This window comes from Ceratotherium simum, chromosome 10 (genome assembly GCF_057802395.1).
Source record: "Ceratotherium simum simum isolate JZ-2026a chromosome 10, ASM5780239v1, whole genome shotgun sequence".
Taxonomy (NCBI): domain Eukaryota; kingdom Metazoa; phylum Chordata; class Mammalia; order Perissodactyla; family Rhinocerotidae; genus Ceratotherium; species Ceratotherium simum.
This window is the reverse complement of record NC_141909.1, coordinates 67,693,881-67,720,743: the sequence shown is the minus strand read 5'-3', so window position 1 is coordinate 67,720,743 and position 26,863 is coordinate 67,693,881. Positions and strand designations below refer to the sequence as shown.

Sequence of the window (26,863 nt, the reverse complement as noted above, 5' to 3'; positions counted from 1 at the left end):
GCCATATTACACTCATCTATTTTTTTTTTTTACAGTGGTAGATTATGAGGCAACATGACTGTCAGCTTCACAGTTTCTTTCTTTTCCAATCACAGTTTAAATCTGTTTAAAATGTACCCTTAATATCAGCACAATAGTCCAGCTATAGGTATTTCAACTTCAGAAATAAAGTTTGTGTGTCTGATCTTACGTAATTAATTGTATAAGCTTGATTTTTTTTCTTGCCAATAGCACTAAAAGTGAGATCATTTAAATTATATGGGTTTGATTGCTTTGTTTTGTCTGAAAGTATTATTTGCTCTAGTGCTGCTAGTACCTGACGTTTGCTATACGAACAGTTTTAACATTTTTCTCGTAAGCCACACAACATGCTGTACAATGACATGGCTGACTAAAGCTGCCTTTTATTCTGCCAACACCCTTCAAATACTATTGATACAGTTGCCTTTTATTTGTTCCCTCCCACAAAAGAAGCTGCTTTTTATAGCATAGGCATGAAAAACCTGCTTTTGTAATCACATTGTACTGGCATCAGGTTAACTAGAAAGCACAAAACAAATGGTGATAAAAAATATGAATAGTATATATTATATGTATTTACACATGTACTTAGAAACTTCAGTTAGTTGCAAATCTGAAATGATATAAGCCACTGCCTGCAATAGCATCTATTCTATAGAAATGTAGCTTAAGACATGACTGTTAAGACACTGAAGAAATTGGGTTATGTGGAGAGCCCATTTGAGTCAGAACTTTGTCCAACCACTGCAGTGGTCCGTGAAGATGAATCTCAATCCAGCAGGGGGTGCTCGTGACATCCTGGCGATGATACTCAGCTCCCCAACCCTGAAAAGAAGAGTGGAGCCAAGAGTGATTGTGCCAGACTTTACAGTCAGCCTCCCGGGGCGCGAGGCAGAGCTCAGTGGACACAGAGCCCACGCCCCAGAGCGGCTCCTGAGACCTGAGAGAACATGCCCTCTAACTTCTTGTAAGCACGGGACAGCTTTTACACCAACCAGACACCCTAAGATGAGTCCAAATCAATGCCTTCCCTCTGAGTTCACGACCAAATACACGGACCTAGAGATGGTCTGGGCTCTAAATGTTGGAAACACTGGCAAATATTTTCCCTTCCACAAGGGAAGAAACTTGACCTTACATTCACCTCCTTAAAGCTGAAGACAGTGTTTTGCACAAAATGGGTACACACTACAGACCAGTGACTGGATCTGAACACTGTAAAGAGAACTGTTGGGTGCTCTTGATTGTTCAGAGTTGATTAACAAAGCTTGTTTCTCCTCTCTCTCTGGCTCTTTTGGCCGTTTCCTATTTATTACCATTCATAGGAGAGCATAATATAAATAAATAAATAAAATTTGTGCATTTTCTCTATATGTCATACATCAATGAAAAGTTATTTTTAAAATGAAGAGAGATCACAGTCAAGCAAATTAGTTTTGTTACTGGGAACAGTGATTCTCTGTAGAATTTTTTTAAAAATTGGATTTCAACACAATCATGCTGCCTGATCACACTTTACATTCATGACACGAACCTCAAGTGGAACTTTGATGCCCCCGGCAATCCTACCACACTCCACCAGTCCCTTCGCTTTCCCACCCCCGACTCCCACGCCCCAAATGACTACTTCACTCCTGCTCCTTTCCCCTAAAACCTCAAACACCTACTCCCCAGCTTGCTTGCAATCAATGATCTTCTTTCTCACTTTAATGAGAGAACTGAAGCAATCAGAAGAGAATTTCCGTAGCACCTGCACCCACAGACTCGGCCTTTCTACCTCTTTCCATAGATTACTTATCTGTGTTTCCAAATAAGCCAGTCCATCCAGTTGTGCATAAGACTCACTCGCCTTCCCTGGGACATCGTTCCAGCAAACTCTCCATTCTCTCCCACAATCTTTTGCTTTCTACTGGATCATTCCCATCAACATATGAACATGTGGCAATATCTCCCATCTTCAAAATATTTCTCTTGGCCCTACCACCCCCACCAGTCACTGCCCTATGTCTTTGATCCCTTTTCTAGCAAAAACCCTCAAGAGTTGCTCATACTGGCTGTCTCAATTCCTCTCCTTCCATTCTCTGTTAAATCCATTCTGATCAGCATTTCACCCCAGCCTTCAACAAAATTGTTCCTGTCAAGATCAAAAGAGACCTTTAAATTGCTAAAATTAACATCAGCTCTCAGTCGTCCTGTTACTTGGACAGTCTTTGATTTAGTTCATCCTCTCTCCTCCTCAATGACTTTTTTCTTCTGACCTACAAAGCACCTTCCTCTCTTGATTTCACTCCCACTTCACTGGTTGCTCTTTCTCAGTTCCTTGCTGGTTCTTTCTCTTCTCCCCCATCTTTTAACACTAACGTGTCTCAGGGCTCCATCCTAGAAGCCATTATCTTCTCTGTTTAAACTCAAACTGTTGGTGATCTCTTCCAGGCTCATGGAGTTACATACTGTCCATATGGTGACAATTCCTAAATTTACATCCCCAACACCCTCTCTCCCCGAATCCAGATTTGTATATCTAACTGCCTACTCGGCATCTCCACTTGGATGTGTGACGGACATCTCAAAGTTATTCTAACTAAAATTGAACTCTTAATCTTACATCCAAACCTGATCCACTTGGACCTTCTCCATCATTAGTTGAAGGTAATTTCATCTAACTTCTCTCTTTTTCTCAAACCCTGCATCAATCCACCTTCACAATTCAGGATCCTTCCCCTTCTCACGACTTCTACTGGACCTCTGCTAGTGGGAGCAACCCTCATCTCTCATCTGAATGTTGCCATAGCCTCCTAACTGGTCTCCCAACTTCCAGCCTTGCCTGCAGCGTACCTGTTCTCCACCACAGCAGCCAGGGCGATCCTTTAAAAACATAAGTCAGTTCATGAAAATCCTCTGCTCAAATCCCTGCAGTGGCTGCCCATCTCTTTACAGTAAAAGCCAAAACCCTTGCAGCGGCTTGCAGAGCATTTATCTGGTTCCCTGCTGCTGCCCCAATCGCCCTCACCGCCCCCTCGCTCATTATGCTCCAATCACACCGGCCTCCTTGCTCCTCCAAATTCCCAGGCATGCTGTTGCTGTGGGGCTTGCCCTTCCCTCTGCATCTACTGCTCTTCTCCAGATATCCTTATGACTTCTTAAGCCTTCACTGATGTGTCACCTCTTCAATGAGGCCTACACTGGCCACCTTTTAAACTTGCAGCCTACCTCTACCCCAGCACTCTAATTCTCCATGCCCTGCTCTACATTCTCTCTTTCCATTCAACTTCTTTATTACAGCTGTTGTTTATTGTCTGTCTCTCCCTACTAGAATATTGATGCCATGAGGGCAGAGATCTTTGAGTCACCACTGATGTATCCCAATGCCTAGAATGGTGCCTGGCCTGGCACATGGTAGGCACTCAATAAATATTTGTTGACTGACTGAATGAGTCCTAGAACCAGTAAAAATCAGAGCAGAAAGAAACCTTAAAGATGATCTAGTCTATCACCCCCCACTAGGAGCCACCAGTGGTTAGTCATCTATAATTTTTTTTTAATTCTAATAATGTGTTTTATTCAACCCAATATATCCAAAATATTATATCAATATGTAATCAATATGAAATTATGAAGGAGATATTTTACATTCTTTTTATTTGTACTGTCTTTTTCTTCCAGTTTTATTGAGATATAATTGACATATAACATTGTATTACTTTTAGGTGTACTGTACAACATAATGATTTGATATATGTATATACTACAAAATGATTACCACAGTAAGTTCAGTTAACACACACCACCTCACATGGTTACAATGTTTCTTCTTGTGATGAGAACTTTTAAATTTCTTTCAAACTGATCATCTGTAGTTATATTTGCTAAGGATTTATTTTTTTAAAAAGTCCCTGTAATACTAGTAACAGTTTGTTTTCTGTGAATTGTGTAGCTTTATGAATTTAAATGTTGCATATCTGAGAACTACATCTAGTTGATCCTAGGAAAATCAGATTTCTTTGCAAGCTTATATTACAGTGAAATAATTACCTCTGAGATATTGGCATTTCATCCTAATTTTAAAAACACAGACCTGGAAAAAATAACTGTATGATTCAAATGATTATTCACTAATGGCAATTTAATGCCCTCTGCTGGCTCTAAAGCATCAGAATGTTTGAAAAGACTTCTAGGCATTTGTTAATTGCTTTACAATGTAAAAAAGCTTTTAAAGCTTAACAATAAATTTGAATAGAAGCCACCAGCTTCACGGCTGCCAGGGAGCAGCCCAGAGGTCCGCAGCCCTCCCTGGATGAGCGGGGCCCTGAGCCAGGGAGCGCCCCCGCTGTGGGCATTTTCTGGACTCAGCAAAACCAAGACAAGTGGCAGAATATCTGACTTTGCCTGCTACTAAAACATTGGGGAGTACCCACAGAAGGGCTGGTTCACAAAGAAATTAAAACCGGCTCTTAAAGGGCCCACGCGCAAACTCACCCGTTTCAGAAAGCGACCGAAAATCACCAGAAAGAAAGGTGCATAGTGCTTTGGTGAAAAGAGACTCACCTGATAAGCCCTGAGTGCATCTCCGTGAGAGGTGAGACCTCTCCAGGGACTGGGACATTGGCAGTAGCCATTGCTGTGGCCTGGTGTGGGCGTGCTGACACAGACACAATTGGAGTTCTCCCTGGGGCCTGCTAGCCCGAGTCTGCCCCACCCACTAGAGCACCGATTTAATCCAGCTCAGCCAGGGCAGGCAGCCCACCCTAGAGACTGGCCCCACCCAACAACAATCCCTTAGGCAACTTATGGGCCTGCACAGACTGGTGACTGGATTCTCTGCAGCCTGGCAACTGAGCCCACTTCAGTGGGGCAGGGCGTGCACAAGGAGCAGGTGGAGAGTGTGGGGCGGTGGTGGAGTATGTGGGGCTCCTGCCGTGGAGAGACTGGGTCCACTTCAGGAGGTCGGGGCGCGCACACGGGGCAGGACTGTGTTGACTGTGTGTGTGGACCTCTGGAAGGCAGGGCTTGTCAGCTGCAGAAGACTTGTGCTTCTCAAAGACCCACGAAGGGGGTTTGCCCCACCTTCCAAAGCCTGAAACAATTGGGTGCTCCTGTGCCTGAGGCCAGCCCCACACAACTGCAATGCTCAGAGAACTGACAAGAGACCTAAAGGATGGAGGCTTATAGCAATTGTAAGGCCCTGAGCCTAACAACCTGCCACGGTGGGGGCCTACTCACTGAAAAGAAATACTGCAACACAAATGTGGTATTAGAACTTGCAGCCAACTGTGCTGGGGCTCCCCACACCTGATAAAGAGACTGAAGGGCCCACAACAACTACAAGCAGCTGAGCATTACAACAGCTGGCCAGGAGCATAACTCGGCCTCCCTGGGCGCATACAGGGAGAGCAAACAGGCCACAACAGAAGGACACAGTAGCCCACATAGGGGTCACTCCTGGAACATTGAGAACTGAGGGAAGCACACTACAGGCCTCCTAAGGCATCACTTATATAAGGTCACCTATCCAAGAGCAGGAGACGTAGCTGACCTACCTAATACACAGACACAAGCACAGGGAAAGAGGCAAAATGAGGAGGCAAAGGAATACATTCCAAGTAAGGGAACAGGATAAAACCCCAGAAAAGGAACTAAGTGAAACAGAAATGAGCAACCTACCTGACAGAGAGTTCAAACCAACAGTGTTAAGGATGCTCACTGATCTGGGGAGAAGAATAGATGAACTCAGAGAGAATGTCAACAAAGAAATGGAAGATATAAAAAAGAACCAATCAGAAATGAAGAATGCAATACTGGAAATGAAAAATTAACTAGAGGGACTCAAAAGCAGAGTAGAGGATACAGAAGAATGGATCTGCGAGCTGGACGAAAGACTATAAGAAATTACCCAAGCTGAACAGGTAAAAGAGAAAAGAATTAAAAAGAGTGAGGACAGTCTAAGGGACCTCTGGGACAACATCAAGCACACTAACATCCATGTTATAGGTGTCCCAGAAGGAGAAGAGCGAGACAAAGGGGCAGAGAATCTATTTCAAGAAATAATAGATGAAAACTTCCCTAACCTAAGGAAGGAAACAGAAATCCAGGTACAGGAAGCACAGAGAGCCCCAAACAAGATAAACCCAAAGAGGCCCACACCAAGACACATCATAATCAACATGTCCACAATTAAAGATAAAGAGAGAATCCTAAAAGCTGCAAGAGAAAGACAAGTTACATACAAAGGAAGCTCCATAAGCCTATCAGCTGACTTCTCAGCAGAAACCTTACAGGCTAGAAGAGAGTGGCACGATATATTTAAAGTGCTAAAAGTAAAAAACTTACAGCCAAGAATACTCTACCCAGCAAGGTTATCATTCAAAATGGAAAGAGAGATCAAAATTTTCCCAGATAAGCAAAAATTAAAGGAGTTTGTCACCAAGAAACCAGTGCTACAAGAAATGTTAAAGGGACTGATTTAAGGGGAAAAGAGAAGACCACAAATAGGAAAAATTATCTATTTCCACGATAAGAGGGTAATGGATACAAATCCACAAAAAAAGGGTTAGATATGTATCAAAAACATAAATGAGGGAGGAAGGGAGTTAAAGAGTAGAGCTTTCAGACAGAGGTCAAACTGAAGAGACCATCAATTCTGTATAGAAGGAGAAAGGAAGAGAGAAGGACTACTAAAACACTGAGAAAAAAAAAAAGTTAAAATATGGCAGTAAGTACATACTTATCAATAGCTACTTTAAATGTCAATGGACTAAATGCTCCAATTAAAAGGCATAGGGTGGCTGACTGGATAAAAAAACAAGACCCATATATATGCTGCATACAAGAGACACACTTCAGACCTAAAGACACTCACAAACTGAAAGTGAAAGGATGGAAAAAGATACTCCACGCAAATGGCAATGAAAAGAAAGCTGGGGTAGCAGTACTCATATCAGACAAAATAGACTTTAAAACAAAAACTGTAAAAAGAGACAAAGAAGGGCATTACATAATGATCAAGGGAACAATCCAACAAGAGGATATAACACTTGTAAATATCTACGCACCCAATGTAGGTGCACCTAAATATATAAAGCAATTATTAACAGACATAAAAACAGAAACAGACAGTAACACAATAATAGTAGGGGACTTTAACACTCCACTTACACCAACAGATAGATCATCCAAACAGAAGATCAATAAGGAAACATTGGCCTTAAATGACACACTTGAATAGATGGACCTAGTAGATATATACAGAGCGTTCCATCCAAAAACCAAAGAATACAGGTTCTTTTCAAATGCACACAGAACATTCTCCAGGACTGATCACATATTAGGCCACAAAACAAGTTTCCATAAATTTAAGAAGATTGAAATAATACCAAGCATCTTTTCTGACCACAACAGTATGAAACTGGAAATCAACTATAGGAAGAAAATCAGAAAAGCCACAAATACATGGAGATTAAACAAAATGCTACTGAACAACGACTGGGTCAACGGAAAAATCAAAGAAGAAATCAAAAAATACCTGGAGACAAATAAAAATGAAAATACAACATGCCAGAATTTATGGGATACAGCGAAAGTGGTTCTAAGAGGGAAGTTTATAGCAATACAAGTCTATCTCAACAAACAAGAAAAATCTCAAATAAACAATCTAACAAGGCACCTAAAGGAACTGGAAAAAGAAGAACAAACAAAGCCCAAATCAGTAGAAGAAGGGAAATAATAAAAATCAGAGCAGAAATAAATGAAATAGAGACCAAAAAAATAATAGAAAAAATTAATAAAACCAAGAGCTGGTTCTTTGAAAAGGTAAACAAAATTGACAAATCTTTAGCTAGACTCACCAAGAAAAAAAGAGAGAAGGCACAAATAAGTAAAATCAGAAATGAAAGAGGAGAAGTTACAACAGACACTTCAGAAATACAAAAGATTATAAGAGAATACTATGAAAAGCTATATGCCAACCAATTCGACAATCTGGAAGAAATGGATAAATTCTTAGAATCATACAACCTTCCAAAACTGGATCAAGAAGAAGTAGAGAATTTGAATAGACCAAGCACCAGTAAGGAGATCGAAACAGTAATCACAAACCTCCCAAAAAATAAAAGTCCAGGACCAGATGGTTTCCCTGCTGAATTCTACCAAACATTCAAAGAAGACTTAATACCTATCCTTCTAAAACTCTTCCAAAAAATTGAGGAGGGGGCAAGCTCCCTAACTCATTCTACGAAGGCAACATTACCCTGACACCAAAACCAGACAAAGACAACACAAAAAAAGAAAATTACAGGCCAATATCGCTGATGAACATTGATGCAAAAATCCTCAACAAAATACTAGCAAATCGCATACAACAATACGTTAAAAAGATTATACACCATGATCAAGTGGGATTTATTCCAGGGATGCAGGGATGGTTCAACATTCGCAAATCAATCAACGTAATACACCACATTAATAAAATGAAGAATAAAAATCACATGATCATCTCAATAGATGCAGAGAAAGCATCTGACAAGATACAGCATCCATTTATGATAAAAACTCTGAATAAAATGGGTATAGAAGGACAGTACACCTCAACATAATAAAGGCCATATATGACAAACCCACAGCTAATATCACCCTCAATGGTGAAAAACTGAAAGCTATCCTTCTAAGAACAGGAACCAGACAAGGATGCCCACTCTCACCACTCCTATTTAACATAGTACTGGAAGTCATAGCCAAAGCAATCAGGCAAGAAAAAGAAATAAAAGGGATCCAAATTGGAAAGGAAGAAGTGAAACTGTCACTATTTGCAGATGACATGATTTTATATATAGAAAACTCTAAAGGGTCCACCAAAAAACTTTTAGAAGTAATAACCGAATACAGTAAAGTTGCAGGATACAAAATCAACATACAAAAATCAGTTGCATTTCTATACACTAACAACGAAGTAGCAGAAAGAGAAATTAAGAATACAACCCCATTTACAATGGCAACAAAAAGAATAAAATACCTAGGAATAAACTTAACCAAAAAGTTGAAAGATCTGTACACCGAAAACTATAAAACATTGCTGAAAGAAATTGAAGACGACGCAAAGAAATGGAAAGATATGCCATGCTCTTGGATTGGAAGAATTAACATAGTTAAGATGTCCATACTTCCTAAAGCAATCTATAGATTCAATGCAATCCCTATCAAAGTTCCAACAACACTTTTCACAGAAATAGAACAAAGAATCCTAAAATTTATGTGGAACAACAAAAGGCCCTGAATAGCTAAAGGAATCCTGAGAAAAAAGAACAAAGCTGGAGGTATCACACTCCCTGATTTCAAAATATATTACAAAGCTATAGCAACCAAAACAGCATGGTACTGGCACAAAAACAGACACACAGATCAATGGAATAGAATCGAAAGCCCAGAAATAAACCCATACATCTATGGACAGCTAATCTTCGACAAAGAAGCCAAGAACATACAATGGAGAAAAGAAAGTCTCTTCAACAAATGGCGTTGGGATAACTGGACAGCCACTTGCAAAAAAGTGAAAGTAGACCCTTACCTTACACCATACACAAAAGTTAACTCAAAATGGGTTAAAGACTTGAATGTAAGACCTGAAACTATGAAACTTCTAGAGAAAACATAGGCAGTACGCTCTTCGACATCGGTCTTAGCAACATATTTTCAAGCACCATGTCTGACCGGGCAAGAGAAACAATAGAAATAATAAACAAATGGGACTACATCAAACTAAAAAGCTTCTGCACAGCAAAGGAAACCATCAATAAGACGAAAAGACAACCTAACAATTGGGAGAAGATATTTGCAAACCATACATCTAATAAGGGCTTAATCTCCAAAATATATAAAGAACTCATGTATCTCAACAACAAAAAAACTAACAACCCAATTAAAAAATGGGCAAAAGACCTGAACAGACATTTCTCCAAAGAAGATATACAGATGGCCAACAGACACATGAAAAGATGTTCAAAATCATTAACTATCAGGGAAATGCAAATCAAAACTACAATGAGATATCACCTCACGTCCATCAGAACAGCTATAATTAACAAGACAGGAAACAACATGTGTTGGAGAGGATGTAGAGAGAAGGGAACTTGCATACACTGCTGGTGGGAGTGCAAACTGGTGCAGCCACTATGGAAAACAGTATGGAGATTCCTCAAAAAATCAAGGATAGAACTACCATATGATCCAGCTATTCCACTGTTGGGTATTTATCCAAAGAACTTGAAAACACCAATGCATAAAGATACATGCACCCCTGTGTTCATTGCAGCGTTATTCACAATAGCCGAGACTTGGAAGCAACCTAAGTGCCCATCAAGGGACGAATGGATAAAGAAGATGTGGTATATATACACAATGGAATACTACTCAGCCATAAGAAACGATGAAATCCAGCCATTTGTGACAACATGGATGGACATTGAAGGTATTATGCAAAGTGAAATAAGTCAGAGGGAGAAGGTCAAATACTGTATGATTTCCTTCATTAAGTAGTAGATAATAACAACAATAAACAAACACATAGAGACAGAGATTGGATTGGTGTTTACCAGAGGGGAAGGGGGGAGGGAGGAGGGCGAAAGGGATAATTCAGCACATGTGTGTGGTGATGGGTTGTAATTGGTATTTCAGTGGTGAACATGATGTAATCTATGCAGAAATAGAAGTATAATGATGTACATCTGAAATTTATACAATGTTATAAACCAATGTTACTGCAATAAAGAAAAATTTAAAAAATTTGAATAAAACTGCTTTGTCATCATGAAATAGAAATGGTTTCAAGAAGCCATTTTTTAAATTGGAAACTATATTCTTGATTCTTATTTTTAAAATAATTAGTAAGATTACAAATACAATAAAATATAATTTGAGTATAGAAAATAGGGTAATTATTTTTTATGATAATTTTAAAGGATTAATAAAATTCACTTTGAAAAAACCTAGTACAAGCCATACTGATTCCTTGGATGGATATGTGACAATGCAAAACCTGTGTCACATATAGCCAGATAGTTTGATAAACAAGCTCAGATTGTGAAATATTAGAATTATTTGTAAGTGCTTTGCAAGAGATGAAATAGCAGATGATGAAACTGAGGCCTTTAGCTTCAATGTGCAAATCCAGTTGTTTTTCCTTCCCCCTTAGTCTCTTTCTCGGTTCTCCAACCTTCAGATCAACTTTAATAAGATCTAATTTGAGAAAGCCAACAAAAATTCACAAACAGAATATCTACTCTTCTCTCGGAATTAATCATACTTAGCTTAATGTTTTATCTCAATTTGTTCATGCCTTTATAACAGCACTTAATTTACACTAACTTGAATTAGAGCCAGTACTGTTTTGTAGCTTATTTATAAATATTATCTCCTCTTGCCTGTATGCTTTCTAAGAGTAAGGAGAATGATTCAGGTAAATTCATCAACATTCACTGAGTAACAACAGTGCTCAGCAATTTGAAGGACAGAAAAATCTTTGTAGCATTAAGTCCTATAAAATTTTCATTGTCACTTACTTTATCTTCTGCACTGAAAAAAAACCAGGTAACTACTTTAACTTGGTTTTCCTCCAAAAGTAATATGCTTAAGAATCTTCTTATAATTGCTAAAAAAGAGAGTTCATACTCATGGAGGAGCTCTTCCTAAAAACAATTAAATAGAGTTCCAAAAAAATGTTTGTCTACTTGAACTGGCTGTATAAGTACCATATCAACCAAAGAGTGCTTTTTGTTTTGTTTTGCTTTTCATTTTCCCTCTTATAATCTGGAAGCAAACACTCCTTACCTTAACAAAACTCATCCGGATAGTACACATCTTAGTTAGCTCATAGACGACTTCAAATCCATGGTGGACTGACTGAGCCAGCAGCTGAGCAAAGAGCTGGTTGTTGAAGATCTTGAGGCTGCAGCCACTGGGGATCTTGCAGACAGTGGCTGGGTGGAAGCCATGCTGATAGTTGCAATTCCGGCTCTGTACAAAGATGCTGCTGTCACTCACACACTCGGCGTAGACCTCTCCCCCAACGTAGTATAAATGCACACCTACAGGCAAAAACATAGCCTTCAGACACCAGCGCTATATTTAATTTAGGTCTAACACCGTTCCCTTCTCACTGACCTCTGTAACCTCTAGAGACGTGACTGTCTACTGTGAGGTTACTTTTAATATCACCAACCACAGATTAGTAAGATGTGTGACCCAAATGCTGACTTAAATTTTAATTGTAATCTGTGTTTTTTCCATGAGTCCATTTAAAAATCTGATTATAACCCATGTTTACAATCGTTGCCAAGATCAAATAAGTAAGCTCTCACGTACACGCTCCCGTCACTCTCTCAATCTCACGCTGTTGCATTCTAAAAGGAAGATCTCACAAGATGAGACGCAAAATAAATACATAATGCAGAAAACATCAAATAGTCCTTCAGGTACATATATAAACAAAAAATAAAAACTGGACACAGATAATATCACGGAGAATGTTACTTAAGTGCATACACTAAACTCACTTCAGAGAGAACAATAAATGAAGTTTAAATTTTATTTTACCAACAATTATAAATCCATTTCTCTTAATAAAAGAGACCTATTTCATTTTAAAGCTTATCACTTCCTATTATAGATCACAGAAATAACACCTATTTTTTACTTATGTACAGTGAAATTCTTGCTATATTTTAGGATATAAAGACTCACAATCAAAATGTAGCTTATGTTCCTTTAGCTCACATTCTTGGGGTTAAAAGGCAAAAGAGCATCCTGAGAAAGCTGCTGCTCACACTAATTTTTATTCCAAATTAAATTTGACTTGATTCTTTCCTTGCCAATGTCTGGGTTTGAGATTAAACAAAAATTTATAGCAAGGGACTGGGGTTAGATCAAATGAAGAAGCTCTAGTCTAGTGAATACTAAACACCAGAACAATTCTCCAACCTTTTAGTGGAAACAAAATTCGCCAGCACTAGATGTCAGCGTGCTCATAAACAGTCACCATGCAGTGACAAGGTGCATAGAAATGATCCTGACAGGCTTATATTTTGATCTCCTCAAAATGAAAATACAGAATGTTTAAACAGAACTTACAGACCTGCAGTGGTTCTCAGGCCCCGGTTTGCATAACTTTGCATTTAGGAAACATTACTGAGAGCCGCTCAGCTTCCTTGTCAGGTTCTAAGGAGCACTTGAGGCAATTCTGCACTTAATGGGACTACCACCCACCACATTTATTGGTTCCTTTTCCCGTCTCCTTTACTGTAACACAATTTTAGAAAAGAACGGTTCTCAGTAGGATGTGTTCCAACCACAACACTCTGAAGAAACCCATCCAGAGTCACAAAGGTAAAGCACGGCTTTCGACCTTCAGGCCAAGGTTCCCCTCTCAGCACCTAGATCAGACTGGCTCCCCTCCCCTCTTCTCAGCCTTCCTCTCCTCTTTCTTTCTCATCTCCATTATTCACACTCTCCCTGAACGGCCTTGAGTCTGACACCCGTGACCCAGGCCATGAGGCGTAGGCAGAGGATGGTCCTAATTGGCTGGGACACAGTTGCTTGGCTGGATAGACCTGTTGGAGGCGAGGCAGGGGCAAATCCAAGCAGACTTCCTTTTATAACCCCTGTGACCTCCTGGGGAGAAGGCCTGCCCCTGGGGTGGTTTTTTTAAAAGAGAGAAAGCAGGTATGAAAGAGCAGAAAGTGGGGCTGCTAAGTGTTTAGTGTGTGTTTGAATTGAATGACATTCAAATATATAATCCTCCCAGAACTCATTAAGTGGAACAGACACGATTTTTGTTACCTGACTCTGGTCTTTATTTAGGGGATGATTTTCAATCCTGTTAAAGTCTTATCCGCAACCACAGACATGTTGGCAGAGCAAGGAAAGCAGAGAAGAGCTGGGGCAGGTAGGCAGTAGTTTAGCATCCTGAGCAAGAAGAGGGAGCAGAGCCAATAGGATAAGCACATGGAGGCCCAAGCTGGCTCTGAAGAACAGGACAAGAATGGAACTCAACCCCAAAGTGAAGGAGGCTGGGTTTTGACCAGAGACAGCAGCATCTAAAGAAGAGTCAAGCAGGCAAATCATTTTATTTGCCTCCATTTGATAGGCCAGAATAGTGGCTATAAACCACACCTAGATTCAAGATCTCCATAGAGAACAGTGAGCAATAGGATAAATGCCCAAAGACAGTGCTTCCTGAGATGACAAAGAGAACCAAGGCAACGTGGTCCTCAGGCAACTTCTACCCACCCCTTGGACTACATTTCTTCTACGGCTGTGTCTTTCTTTATCTGAGCTTTCCACTTGTGTGTGTCTGCACCCACCTTTTATGAGATTAGGGAGTTTGGAGTGCTCTGTTGTGTGGTTAACTAGGACCACAGACACTCTGAGTTTGATTTGGGTCTGCTGAGTCAGACTGCAAGTGTGCTCCCTTTTAGTCCTCTTCTGAAGTCTTGACTGACAGAGGAATGAGACAGGAAAGACTAGGAGGAGGGCAGGATAGTTAGGCTGGGGAGAGGGTTCCAATGCTCTGGAATCTAACAGAAGAGAAAGTCAGTGTCCCAAAGTGGAAGGAACGTGCCTGGGTCCCCTCCTACCAGGGAGGGAGGGAAAATACCACGGCAGAAAGTAGATCTCGTTACCCCACCACCCTGCTCAGAGACCTCTGTGCCTCTCCACTCTCCTTAGAATAAAACCTAAACCTACTAGCACCAACTCAACACCTTCCCTTGAGTTTGTCATTGCCCTCTCTTCTGTACAACTATCTTAAAATCTAGCTGATTATCACGATCACCTGGAGCTTGAAAAAAGTGCATATTTCTGGGTGTAATAATGGTAGTTTTAGAAATTCCTTTAATAGTTAGATATACATTCAAATATACAGAAGAAAGGATATGAAGTCAGATTTGCTTTAAAATACTCTTGCAAAAATATTGTGGAGGGATAGAGGAAAAGAATGGCACAGAATGTGACTCATTATTGAAGCTGGAGATGGTAATATGAAGATTCATTACATGACTCTCTCCACTTTTATGTATGTTTGAAATTTTCCAAAATAAAAAATGTTTTAATGTATGATCAAAAAATATATATATATAAAAGTAAAGATTTCCAGATCTACACCAGGGCTTAGGTTCAGAGGATGGAGGTGGGTCCTCCACAGGACCGTGCCTGCAGTTGCGCACTGCACAACTCCAGGGTGTGCCTCATAGTCTTCCAAGATTTGTATAATTATTACAAGACGTCTCCAGCAGATGGCAGTAACTTCTTTTGAGAAAGTGGCTCCTTCTAATTCACACAAAGCTGCTTCTGGCCTGGTAGCAAGGTCAATGCCCCAAATTTGTACTTGAAGATTTTAAGTCTCTCTGGACAATATGGCGAACAAGCAGGTTTGGGCCCAACTGAACTACAATGAATGTCCCACCTCTGCCACTCACAGGCTCAGCGACTCTGCCGGGCTGGGCTGCACCGTGATGCCTCTCTCACTACCGCTGTAGTGATCCCCACAGGTCCTTACACACCGTGTCCTGCCCCGTCCGCATATGAGCGAGAAGGCCCACCAGAGAAAATTCAGAAAATACAGAGACGCAAGAATGAAAACCAGCCATAAATCCACAGCCCAGAAATAATCCAAGCTAACATTTGTTATACACTTTTCAGTCTTTTCTGTGCATTTTTAACACAAAATTGGGATCATACTCTCTAGAGGGTGTCTTATAACTATTTCTTATGTATTAAAATATTGTGAACATTTTCTCATGATAAGTATTCTGCAACATCAAGTTTAATGACTGCAACAGTATAACATTCGATGTTAAAATTATACTTTAGGATTTTCTTTTTAAGTGATGAGAAGCCTTACACATGTTCAAAGGCAGAATGGAAAGGGCATTTTGAGACAGGGAAGCTAAATCTATTGAGAAAGGAAGCAATCCAAAAAGCACGTTAAGTGCAGACCCTCTCTCCAAGGAACTAACAAACCAAACCCTTGCATCAGGATAATTCTTTTCATAAAACAGGAAGATTTACCAGAATTCTACAGAACTTGAGATATGCAAGAAAATAAAGATGCACAAAAAGGTGAAAAACTAATTCCAAAAACAATTCAATGATTTGGAATATATGATAGTCATTTTCAGGAAGGTCTTGGTTTGCCTCAGTAGGTTCAATAACTGGGGTTAATACCTCAGGAATTATTATAACTAGCTACTCTTTCTCCCACTAGGGGAAGAATGGATATCAGACAGGACAAACGAAACACATCTACACCTGCAAAAGAGAAATGGCCTGTCCTGCTCGAAGTGTCATTTCATGCCAAGAACCTGGCCCAGGCTCATTACGAGGGTTAATGGAGCTAACTTCAGTTACAGCACAAATCAGAGGTCTCAGAAATGATGGTACTACTGACTATGATCATACTAAGTTATGCATTTCTAAGAAATACAATCCGACCTCAACTATCTTAAGGGCACGCCTACGCTCATGCAGTCAATGCAAAGCTCCGGTTTTTGTCATTATTTGGAAATCAGGTCCATCCTAAAAGCCACTCTAAAAAAGCAGTCAAATATTATACTTCAGTTATCTAGACTGGCTATTACATCATTCCCAAATCACCTGGAAATAACCTCTGCTTTATTTTGTGCAGTCACAAATAGGTATTATGTCAGTAGTTCTCCATCTTTTTTCTGCAAAGATCCTTATAATCCTCCCACGGGGCTCTGTGTAACTCTCAGCACAGTACTCCTTTTCTAGAATATTTTTGTAAGGAAAGCATAAAATCTTCCCTGATTTACATTTTTAAAGGAAATCACTGTACAATTTCATCACTTGAGTATTAGTAGAGCCTTATTTCAACATCTCAGAGCTGATGATGACACCACTGCTGTGGCCTATGATAGGTATTTTCATTCCATATTAAAAGATTCAGTTCTACAAACAAGGCACTAAAAGGGGTCAAAGATAAAAAGGCAGGCGGGTCCCTCCTCTCCAGAAGAGGGACGCACCAGGCCTGAGAGACAGAGCCATGGGTGCGAGTCCCTGGTATCCCTCATGTGACCGTGGGTGAGCTACTGAACTCTCTGAGCTGCAGTTGTCCCATCTGCAAAATGGGACTAAGAAAACCGAACGTGTAGCGTTACTGTAAAAACCACATGGCTAAGTGCATGCCAGGGTGCCTCAAACAGATTGGATAATCAATGAGGGTAGCTGTCAGTCATTGAGAGAGTTCAAGCGGGTTTGCACAGTTTTCAAGGAAGATTATGGATATACTTTTTGTTAGAATCCAGTGTCCCAGGTTCTTTGAGGTGTGGCCTCTGATATTTAACTGGTAGCCCCTGGTATGCTAGCACTAACTTGCTAATGGCTGTTTAAAGCACTTTGTCAGTGAGGTCAAAGGAAAAGGTTCAATTCCCTTTGCACCAGTTCCTTGTTACGAGGCTACAAATTAATGCCTTGTGCCAACCCCACTGCCACACAGTGTGTCCCGTTAGATGGAAAGCACGGTGAGAGAGCACAGGTGAGTCGGCATAAGTCATCACCACTGGAGAAAACACAACTCAAAGCACCTGCACTGCTGACAGGGTGGCGGTATTAATGTCGTTGAGGAGGACCAGCCAATTTAGCTAACTTAAGTGGCAAGGAGCTCAAACCAGAAGTGGCCTCAGAGCTAACTCATAACTACTGAAGAAACGGCTCATCATTGACTACAATAAAAAATTTTTTTTTTGTGGATACCTTCCACCCTCGCCCCCTACAGTCTAATCTCAATATAACAGCCAAGGGATCCTTTTAAAGTGAAAACTCAGATCACGTGAACTCAACTTCAATCTATCTTCCCATTTCACAGAGTCAAAGCTAAAGCATACTAAAGGGCCTCAACGCCCCCGTGACCTGGTCCTGAGCCCTCCTCTTCTACTACTTCCTTATCCCCTTGCTCACTCTGTTCCACTCACACTGGCTTTCCTGCTGTTCCTCACAGTATGCCAGGCAGGCTTCAGGGCCTTTGCACCTGCTGTTCCCTTTGGTTGGAAAGCCTTCCTCCCGGATATCCACATAGCTGATTCCCTCCTTAGCTCTCTGTGCCAATGTCACCTCTTAGGAAGGCCTTCCCTGGCTACTCTGTTCTAACCTATCACATGCCCTTCCCCTCCTTTGTTTTTCTCTAGACATGTATCCTTTGACATATTATATATATTGTTTATTGTCTGTCTTTCCTTAGTAGCATATAGTCCACAGAGGCAGGATTTTTTTCTGGTGGTTTTTTGTTTGTTTGGTTTGTGTTGTTTCCCACTGCTGCACCCCTAGTGGCAGAACAGTCTGGCTAAGAGTAGGTGCTCAATAAATATTTGTGAGATGAATGCAAATCTCTAAAATCTATGTGCCTCTATTAATTAACTCCATGGAGCAGGTTAACATATTCACTAATCTAGGAGTGCATTTTGCTGCAAACTTATTCAGGCGGGTGCTCCAGGAAGCCACGCTGCTGAGAACCAGACAATCCAGGGGAGCACCTGATAACCAGTCCCTGAACCTCATAGAAGATTGATAGCTCTTGCTTTAAAAATATTCCAAGCCAACATTTTTTTCTGCCATGCCTTATGGCATGGCTTTAAAAAATTCATTTCACATTAAAGCAATTCCAAAGCAGCTTTCTGAGAAAACTGTGACTTTGTCTTGGGGACCAAGTGAGGCTGGAGTGCCCTTCCATCCAGGTGAGCAATTAGGCTTTCTGGTTTTCGTAACAGGTCATCAGTCCTGGCTCTTGCTCCTATGGTTTCTTAATTCTGTGGATTAGCTCTCAGTCAATAACACAGAACACCAACTCTCCATGTCCACATCAGCAGCACCTTGAACAAGCTACTTGCAGAAAGGTTCCCAGAAGGTATTCAATACTCCTTAATATTTTAATTCTACCTTTGGATCAAGTGGCATGAGTAGAAGTCTAATACATAGGCCAGTCTGCAAAGCCCCTCAGCAAACAGCTCCACAACATTATGATTTAATGTTCTGCCTTTAGATTTCATCTGAAGGTTCTTTAAAAATCATTTGAAAGTAAAACCATACCTGAGAAATTTGTTTAAGAATTTAGTCAAAGTGAAAGTATTATGTCCTTTGAGGAACAGCTATGTTTCCTCCTTTGCGATAAAAATTGCAGATTGATTTGCCCTCTTCTGATGTCCCTGTCAAGAAACCTAGAGCAAAACTTTAATCACAATCACCATGCTAACCCTTATGGATGAGAGAGTTGTATTCTTCTTCTCCCCCACCCCCAATCTCCAGTTTCTGACTCTCTATTTTTCATTTATCATTTCACTGCAAAAGTTTCTTGTAAGCCACCTCAAAGCCACTACGGAAAGATACAGGATATAAATAAACACAAAGTAACTGTTGCCATTGAGAGTCAACACCAATGAATGAGTTCAACCTGTTTCTAATCAATGGCTTGTAGGTTTACGACAACAGGAGACATTTAGGAGGTACATTAGGAAGGATATTAGAATGCATCACCAAGTGAAATAATGAATCTCCCCTGGAAATTGGAAAGAAAAGGCTTGTGGCTACCTTCCTGAGGTGTCTAGTGCTGGATGGGGAGAGAAAACATCAAATGATGCTGAAGGTTCCTAACACCTGTGATTCTAGAATATCGGACATAACAGTGGACAACCAAGTATCACTCAGGCACTACCAATGGTTCTCATACAAAAGAAAATGACTTAAAGATCCCCAACTATGCCTCGCACTCGGCCGGGATTTCCTACCATTGATCACACCGATGAGATAGCCTTCAAAAGCATCATCAGCCAGGCCCCAGTGAGGCCTGTGCCCATTCAGCTGTCAAAACAATTGTGGACACAGGAGAACCCCAATCACCTACCAAAAGCTTCCAAATATAAATAAGTCATGATTTTTAACTACCTAGCTTCTAAGTCCCCAAAGATAAACTTTACCTGATATAAGTAATCATCCAGCCAGAATCCTCTTCTTCAGAAGTCATCCTATTTAGCATCTTTAGGCAATTCAAAAATAATTCATAATACTTCCATTCAATAATTTCATCCTGCTTTCATATTTATCATCTTGTTTGTCTTCATAATACCCACCCTATTCCACCCCCCAGAAGATGCAATGCCGACTTCAGAGGCAGAGAGATTATTAAGATCCTGAAAGCCCACGTGCTTTTTCTAACGATAACCCCAGAACGGTCTCCCAGGTCACCAGCCCTGGGATCATCTGCTAGGTTATGTGACCAATGCACGGCTTGCTCCTATTTCCACGTTTCAGCTCAGAAGAACGTATAAAGGAATTACACATTTGTTTTTACCCTTTCCTATGTGTCTCCTGGTATTTTCTATTGTTGAGTTTCTGTTGACATTAGAAAGCAGTCCAAGACAGAATCTGTTCCTGTTATTGGAAGGGTCTGTGAATCCATCTATAAGCACACTTCGGGAGGAAGCCTGGAACGTCTCCCCAACTCGGTTGTTCAGTTCATAGTAGGCGACTGAGCACCAGTGCTGCGGCTCCTCATAGCAAACTGGCCGAAAGTCTGAAAGAAAATGAACCAGACAGCCCATCACTACCCTCATGCCTGGGCCTCCCAATTCATGATTCCACGAGGAAACTTTGATTGGTGCTGTTAACCAGAATGTTGGCTGCAAGGCCAAGTAAGCTCTTGGCGATCTTTTCAAACCTATCACTTTAACGGAAGCTGTTTGTGGTTAGCTCATCTGGGTAATGTACCTGTGGCACAGAGGCCAAGGCCCTGTGACTCTCCCATGGTTAGAGCATTTGTAATCATATTCATTAGCACTGAGGGGGCCAGGCAAATGACGATATGAATGGATCCATGTAAACTTCATCACCCCAAAGGAAAGACAGCTAGAAGGAAGCTGGCAAGTCACCTCATCTTTACATATGAAAGACAGCAGATGACTGTTACTGTGCCAAACTGAATCCCTGTGGCAAAGAGCATCCTTTTCTAACAAACTAAAGATGAAACATAATGGTTTGGATATGACAAAAACCAAATCAAAAACACCTGATAGGCCTTTAAGTTATTTAAGAAAGAAAAAAACTTCCACATTGAAGGACTCACATTCTCCTTTGGGTGCACATGGAACACTTAATTTATAGCATACAAGTAAAGAGAGAGGTACACTTCATTAGGAAATCCATGAATGGTATGTTTTCACCCCAAAGTTTTCAAAGTTAAGTTGCCAGTAACCAACCAAAGCTCAGAGTCCTTTCTTTCTTTGCCACCCACACTCTCTCTCTGCCTTTCTAGTCATTATATTATCTCTCTTTTCTTTGAATATCCTAGTAATTCTTGTATCTGAGTGTGTTCCTATATGCACTAAAATATAAATTTACGAAACAGATAAATTAGAGGGTGACTATTTGATTTACAAAAGGACCTTCACTTATGAAAGCATTCACTCTGGGATACTTTAAATAGTAAACTCCTTCAGACCCTCCCTGCTCAGTGTGGTTCCTGGAACTGCGCCCCCTGCATCACCTGGGAGCTTGTTCGGAATGTGGATTCTTGGAGCCCACCCCAGACCTAGGCAATCAAATCTGCATTTATATAAGATCGCCATGTGGTTTGTAAGAACATTCAAGTTGAGAAACGTTTATCTAGCCTATTATAAGACACAAATAAAATTATGTAAAAACCCTACCTACATATATTTCTAAGAGCACCCCTCTAAGCCAAATGAAAGATATCACTATAAACCTATAGTAGAGACACAAATGGGATAAAATCGCTAACTTCTTAAATACCCAGTTCCATACTAAACATCGAGAACTACAAACTTCTAAATGTTAGGTTAAAATAAACAACGAACTTATTCTAGTAACAGGATGACAAAACATTCACTCCATGGTATTGAGGAGTGCCAAAGTTACAGTGCAAAGCCATGCTGTCTGCCCCTTAGAACATGCATGAAATAGCGGGCCAGCACACTGTGTTTTGTTTTGTTTTTTGATTTGTTTTGTTTGGGGGTAATAGGAAATACTCCTGGAAAACAGCTACATTTAGCTGTTCATCTGTAAATTTACCTCCATTAGGCATTGACAGCACTAAATGACTATCAGCTGTGGCATCTACAGGTCGGCCATTCTGGGTCCCTGGGGCTTCTGTGGCATGATAAGGCAGGGGTGGTGTGTCAACTAAAAGAAAGCAGTAAAACAAAGGAATGTCAAACTGATAAGCTACACAAAGACAGCCTGATACAACTCTTTTAGCCGTTAAACTCCTGGGCTTGGTGGACAGTGTTACTGCTGAAGACAGACCAGTAATGTAATAAGGCTATTCTGTAGTCACATTGTGAATGTCCCACAGGAGAAATCAGGTGTCCTCAGCTCCTCACTAAAGGGCTGATTAGTTTTTCCTCTGACTTATCATTGAGTTCAAATGACTTCAGGATAAGATTTTCAAATCTAGGAGCTATTCTCCTAGCTTTTCTCAATAGCAGATAGTCTGTCATCTGGCTTTCAAAACCTTCTTTTGAAGTGAGCTTAATTTTCAGTTCCTCTGTTGCCATGGATTGTGCAATGGCCACAGGGATGTTCTATCTCCAAGACAGTTCAAAATATGCCCCCAAACACAGAACAGCTGAACTCTGATTAAAACTCGGAGCCCAAGGCATGCTGAGAAGGGCTCTGCTCCCCAAATATCAGTTCTGTGATTGGACAGTGATCATGGTGAGGCAAATGGTGGGCATTCAGCAGATGACATCTTATCCAAAATTAATTCATAACAATAAAAACTCCTGAGGCAGAGGGAAAATTCTTTAGTGTGGACTTCAGAACAACTGATTCCTTCTGCATACATTCCTAATGTCTTTCAGAATAGTCTTGTTACATCAGTTGGTGGAGTTCAATAGCATAAAAGCTTGGGTCAGTCTGCCTTTGTTGAATTGAAGTGTCCATTCAAGTAGTTTTCACATGTTAAGCGTGCATCAAAATTGCCAGTGGAACCTATTAAAAATGCAGATTTCCGGCCCCACCCAGAGAAATTCTGAGCCTGCAGATCAGTAGTTGGATGTAGGCATGTACGTTTTAACAGGCACTGCTGGCAATTCTAATGCAGGTGGTTCATGGACCACTCTGCAAAACCACGGATAAGGATTTCTCTGTCAGAAGATGAACTACGACCCTGGTGGAAAAGTTATAAAGCAAGGAGACCCTTTTGATGGTCCTTGAGTAAATCTATCTATAAAATTAAGGGACTGAACATAGAGTTACCATGTGACCCAGCAGTTCCACTCCTGGCTATATACCCAAAGGAATTAAATCTATCTATAAAATTAAGGGACTGAACATAGAGTTACCATGTGACCCAGCAGTTCCACTCCTGGCTATATACCCAAAGGAATTAAAAGCAGGGACTTGAACAGATATTTGCATGCCCATGTTTATAGTAGCATTATTCACAATAGCCAAAAGGCGGAAACAAGCCAAATATCCATCAACAAATGAATGGATTTTTTTTAAATGTGGTATATCCATACAATGGAATATTGTTCAGTCACAAAAATGAAGTAACTGATACATACTACAACATGGATGAACTGTGAAAACACCACGCTAAATGAAATAAGCAAGACACAAAAGGACAAATACTGTATGATTCTATTTATATGAGGTACCTAGACTAGGCAAATTCATAGAGACAGTAGATTAGAGGTTACCAGGTGCTGGAGCTAGGGGGGAATGGGGAGCTATTGCTTAAAGGGTAAGAGTTTCTATTTGGGGTGATGAAAAAATTTTGTAAATAGATAGTGGTGATGGTTGTAAAACACTGTGAATGTATTTAATGCCACTGGATTGTATACTTAAAAATGGTTAAAATGGCAAATTTTATGTGATATATGAAAAACCATTGAATTGCATACTTTAAATGGATGAACTGTATGGCATGTGAATTATATCTCAATAAAGCTGTTAAAAAAATTTAAGGAGCTGAACCAGTTAATCTCAAAAGTTCTTTTTAGTCTTACTTATCCATGGATATGGAATTCAGGTTGGCATTTTGCTGTCAATCATTCAGAAAAGAATTGTTTTCTTTCAAATTAAAAGGGCCATTGCCTCTGTGAGAAACTAACCAGCTTCATGGGTGGGAAGGGGGAAAAAAACATCAACCTGTTAGTTTAATCAGTGCAGGAATACAAAGTCAGTACAGGAAGTCATTATAGCACAGATATGTTTTATGTAAATATACACTTTGTGACGTAATTATCCTCCTGTTCTTTAACCACAGCCCTGTCCTCAAATGACTTTCCTTCGTGTTGTGTCCCTTTCTCGGTGAATTCAGACACTTGCAAGACTTCAACCATCTCCTCCACTCTGTGCAAATGATTCTCGAGCTTCCTTCCAGCATCTCAGCCTTCCCCTCACATCAAGTCCTATTGATTCCACCTCCTCAAATCCATTGCCTTCTTTCCATCCCCACATTCCTTCTTCAGTCCAAGTCGTTATAATTACTTGCCTGGACTGCTACAGCCCCTATGACACTCTGTACTTATTTACATGATTGTTCTCAATAGTCACTGCCTCCTGAAGGTCAGAGCCCATGGTCTAATCAATCATCACTGTCCCTCCAGCACTAGCACAGTGCCTGGCACTTAGCAGGTGGTCAGTCATGACTTACTGACTCAATATAATCTCCATCTGCAACCCTGCGCTCCAGTCCCAAGTTCCAAATGCCTATGTGGCAATTCATTTACTCTGTGATCAACTAATGAGCAACTACTGCATTTTAGGCTGTGCTACAGAGAAGACGACTGACAGCTGAATGGGGGAAATAGACACATAAGGAATTATACAATACAACATAATAAATGTAATGGTAGATGTATACGTGAAACAGTAGATGTATTGCTGAGGGGGCAAAAGGAAGAAGTGAATAACTTGGAAGGCAAGAGGAAACTCCTTTATTTTCCTACATTTTATAAGTTCTTTGAGGACAGGGATAATTTTTATTAATCTTTTAATTCTACTTTCTGCATTCTAAGGCAATGCTTGCATATAGTAAGAGTTCAATAAATATCTAGTAAATAAATGAATATATGAAGAAATGAATGAGACAGATCGCAACATCTGGCACCAAATGCATTTATGCACGCCTCCGGAAACTTGTTAGTCCAGGATATTATCTATCTCACACTCATGGGTGCATATAAGTCTCTTCTTCATTATCTAACTTAGACTCACCTTCTAGGTGTGGTAGCACATGCAATTATGACAATGGGCTTGATTCTCCCTTTGCACAGGGGCATGCACATTCCCTCTCCCTTCCATATGCTTTTTCCATTGCTTTTTCCATTCAGCAAATACTGACTAGCTCTGCCTTCACGATGCTGTGCTGGCATCCCATAGCACAAAGGGGGAATGCACTGGCTACAGCTGGGGCCTCATTCTCTGCCCCACTGAAGTTTTGCATACATCTTTTGCAGGCAGGGACTCCCTTTAATTGTTGAAAGAGGAAGCCAAAGAAAAGGCCTAGCATTGATCCTTCACATTGCTTGCCCTCAGGCCAAGTCTTCCTGCTTGGGTTAGAGAAGTATTTTATAATCTTATTTCTACTGCCTTTTAAAGAAAATCCCTGGAAATTCCCAGAGATGCTGTTCAAATCCATTCAGTTTCTGAGCGCTTCCAGAGGATTAGAACCACAAACCAGAGCAAAGACACGTTGTAGCTCCAGGGTAATTGTGCCACAATGGGAATAGTCCTGATCCTCTCTGAGGGTGGGCAGGGTCTAACGGCCCACGGAAGCGTGAACAGTAAAGCTCTAGATGAACGTTAGTTACACTGATTATAATGATGACGGTCCCACCATAAATAATTGTGTTAGGTCATATCCACATACACCGCAGCTTTTACTGACCTGAGTGTTGATAGGGGCTCTCTGGCTCGGAAGGGGTTCCTGGGGAGTGAGGGTAGCTGGCCGTGCACGGGGACTGAGAGAACACGTGCCCGGGCGAGGGAGGGAATGCAGAGCACGGAGGCTGCTGGAAAGAGTCGGGATAGGTGGCGTTGTGCGGCATGAGTGGCTCACTGTGGAGGGAAGCACTGCGGAACTTGGCCAGAAGGCTGAGCTGGGGGTTATATTCGCTGTGTCTTGGCACGAGTACAGGAGGCAGCACTAGGACGAGAAAGAAACCAGTGGGTTAGACCTGAGCATTGTCTCATTGGCACAGAACAGAGAGGGCACTCGCTGTTTTTGTCTGTCCATTTTTTTGACGATAAAATTGTTTTTCCTTTGGGAACTACCCCTTCACCATTCTTTGTGCTCATTCTGAAATTGTCAATTAAGGTCCCATCCTTTTCCAAAACGTGGGCTTGTGAAGCAAGCTAAACCAATGGTCTCTCTCCTTGCAGCCTGAATATTAAGCAGAATATCACAACAAAAAGCTTAGAGGAGACTCTTTCTGACGTCAGCACTCTAAAGAGACAGTCTATTCATTCTGACCACAGAAATTACCAGAGCTGCCTATTACCTGGCCTGCTGGAGACCTAATTTTTCATGTCTTCCTTGATTCTGCCAATAAAGTGGGGGGTTTTTTAAAGGCAAAATCGGTTTCTTTTGCTTGCAGTGAAACCCTAAGTGACGCCCAGAGTATTTTTCCTTCAGAGACCATGTTGAACTATTTAGATGATGACCGTAAATTTAAGGCTCAGTAGTGCTGCTAAAGTAAAAACATTCTACTTGTCTTTACCAGAAAGATTCAAAGGTAACTAAAAGTTATTAGATGAAAGATAAACAGTGAGTATTACAAGTGAGTAAGTAAAAGATAAGCAGCAATAAGAGAACTTGTAAATA

The 26,863-nt window shown here is 40.7% G+C and overlaps 1 protein-coding gene across 2 annotated transcripts in view; it reads right to left on the bottom strand.

Moving 5' to 3' along the window:
• Positions 1 to 418: 418 nt before the first annotated feature.
• Positions 419 to 26,863, bottom strand: part of SMAD9 (SMAD family member 9) — a 61,715-nt gene continuing 35,270 nt past the window's right edge. Inside the window, exons 4-8 of one of the 2 annotated variants that reach the window (XM_087436190.1) lie at positions 25,928 to 26,185; positions 22,099 to 22,209; positions 20,363 to 20,584; positions 11,836 to 12,092; positions 419 to 846 (exon numbers count right to left, since the gene is read on the bottom strand). In XM_087436190.1, coding sequence (XP_087292316.1) covers positions 703 to 846; positions 11,836 to 12,092; positions 20,363 to 20,584; positions 22,099 to 22,209; positions 25,928 to 26,185 — 992 coding nt within the window. In that variant the 3' untranslated portion in view covers positions 419 to 702. The remainder of the gene's footprint in view (positions 847 to 11,835; positions 12,093 to 20,362; positions 20,585 to 22,098; positions 22,210 to 25,927; positions 26,186 to 26,863) is intronic. The other variant, XM_087436191.1, reaches the window with a different exon arrangement.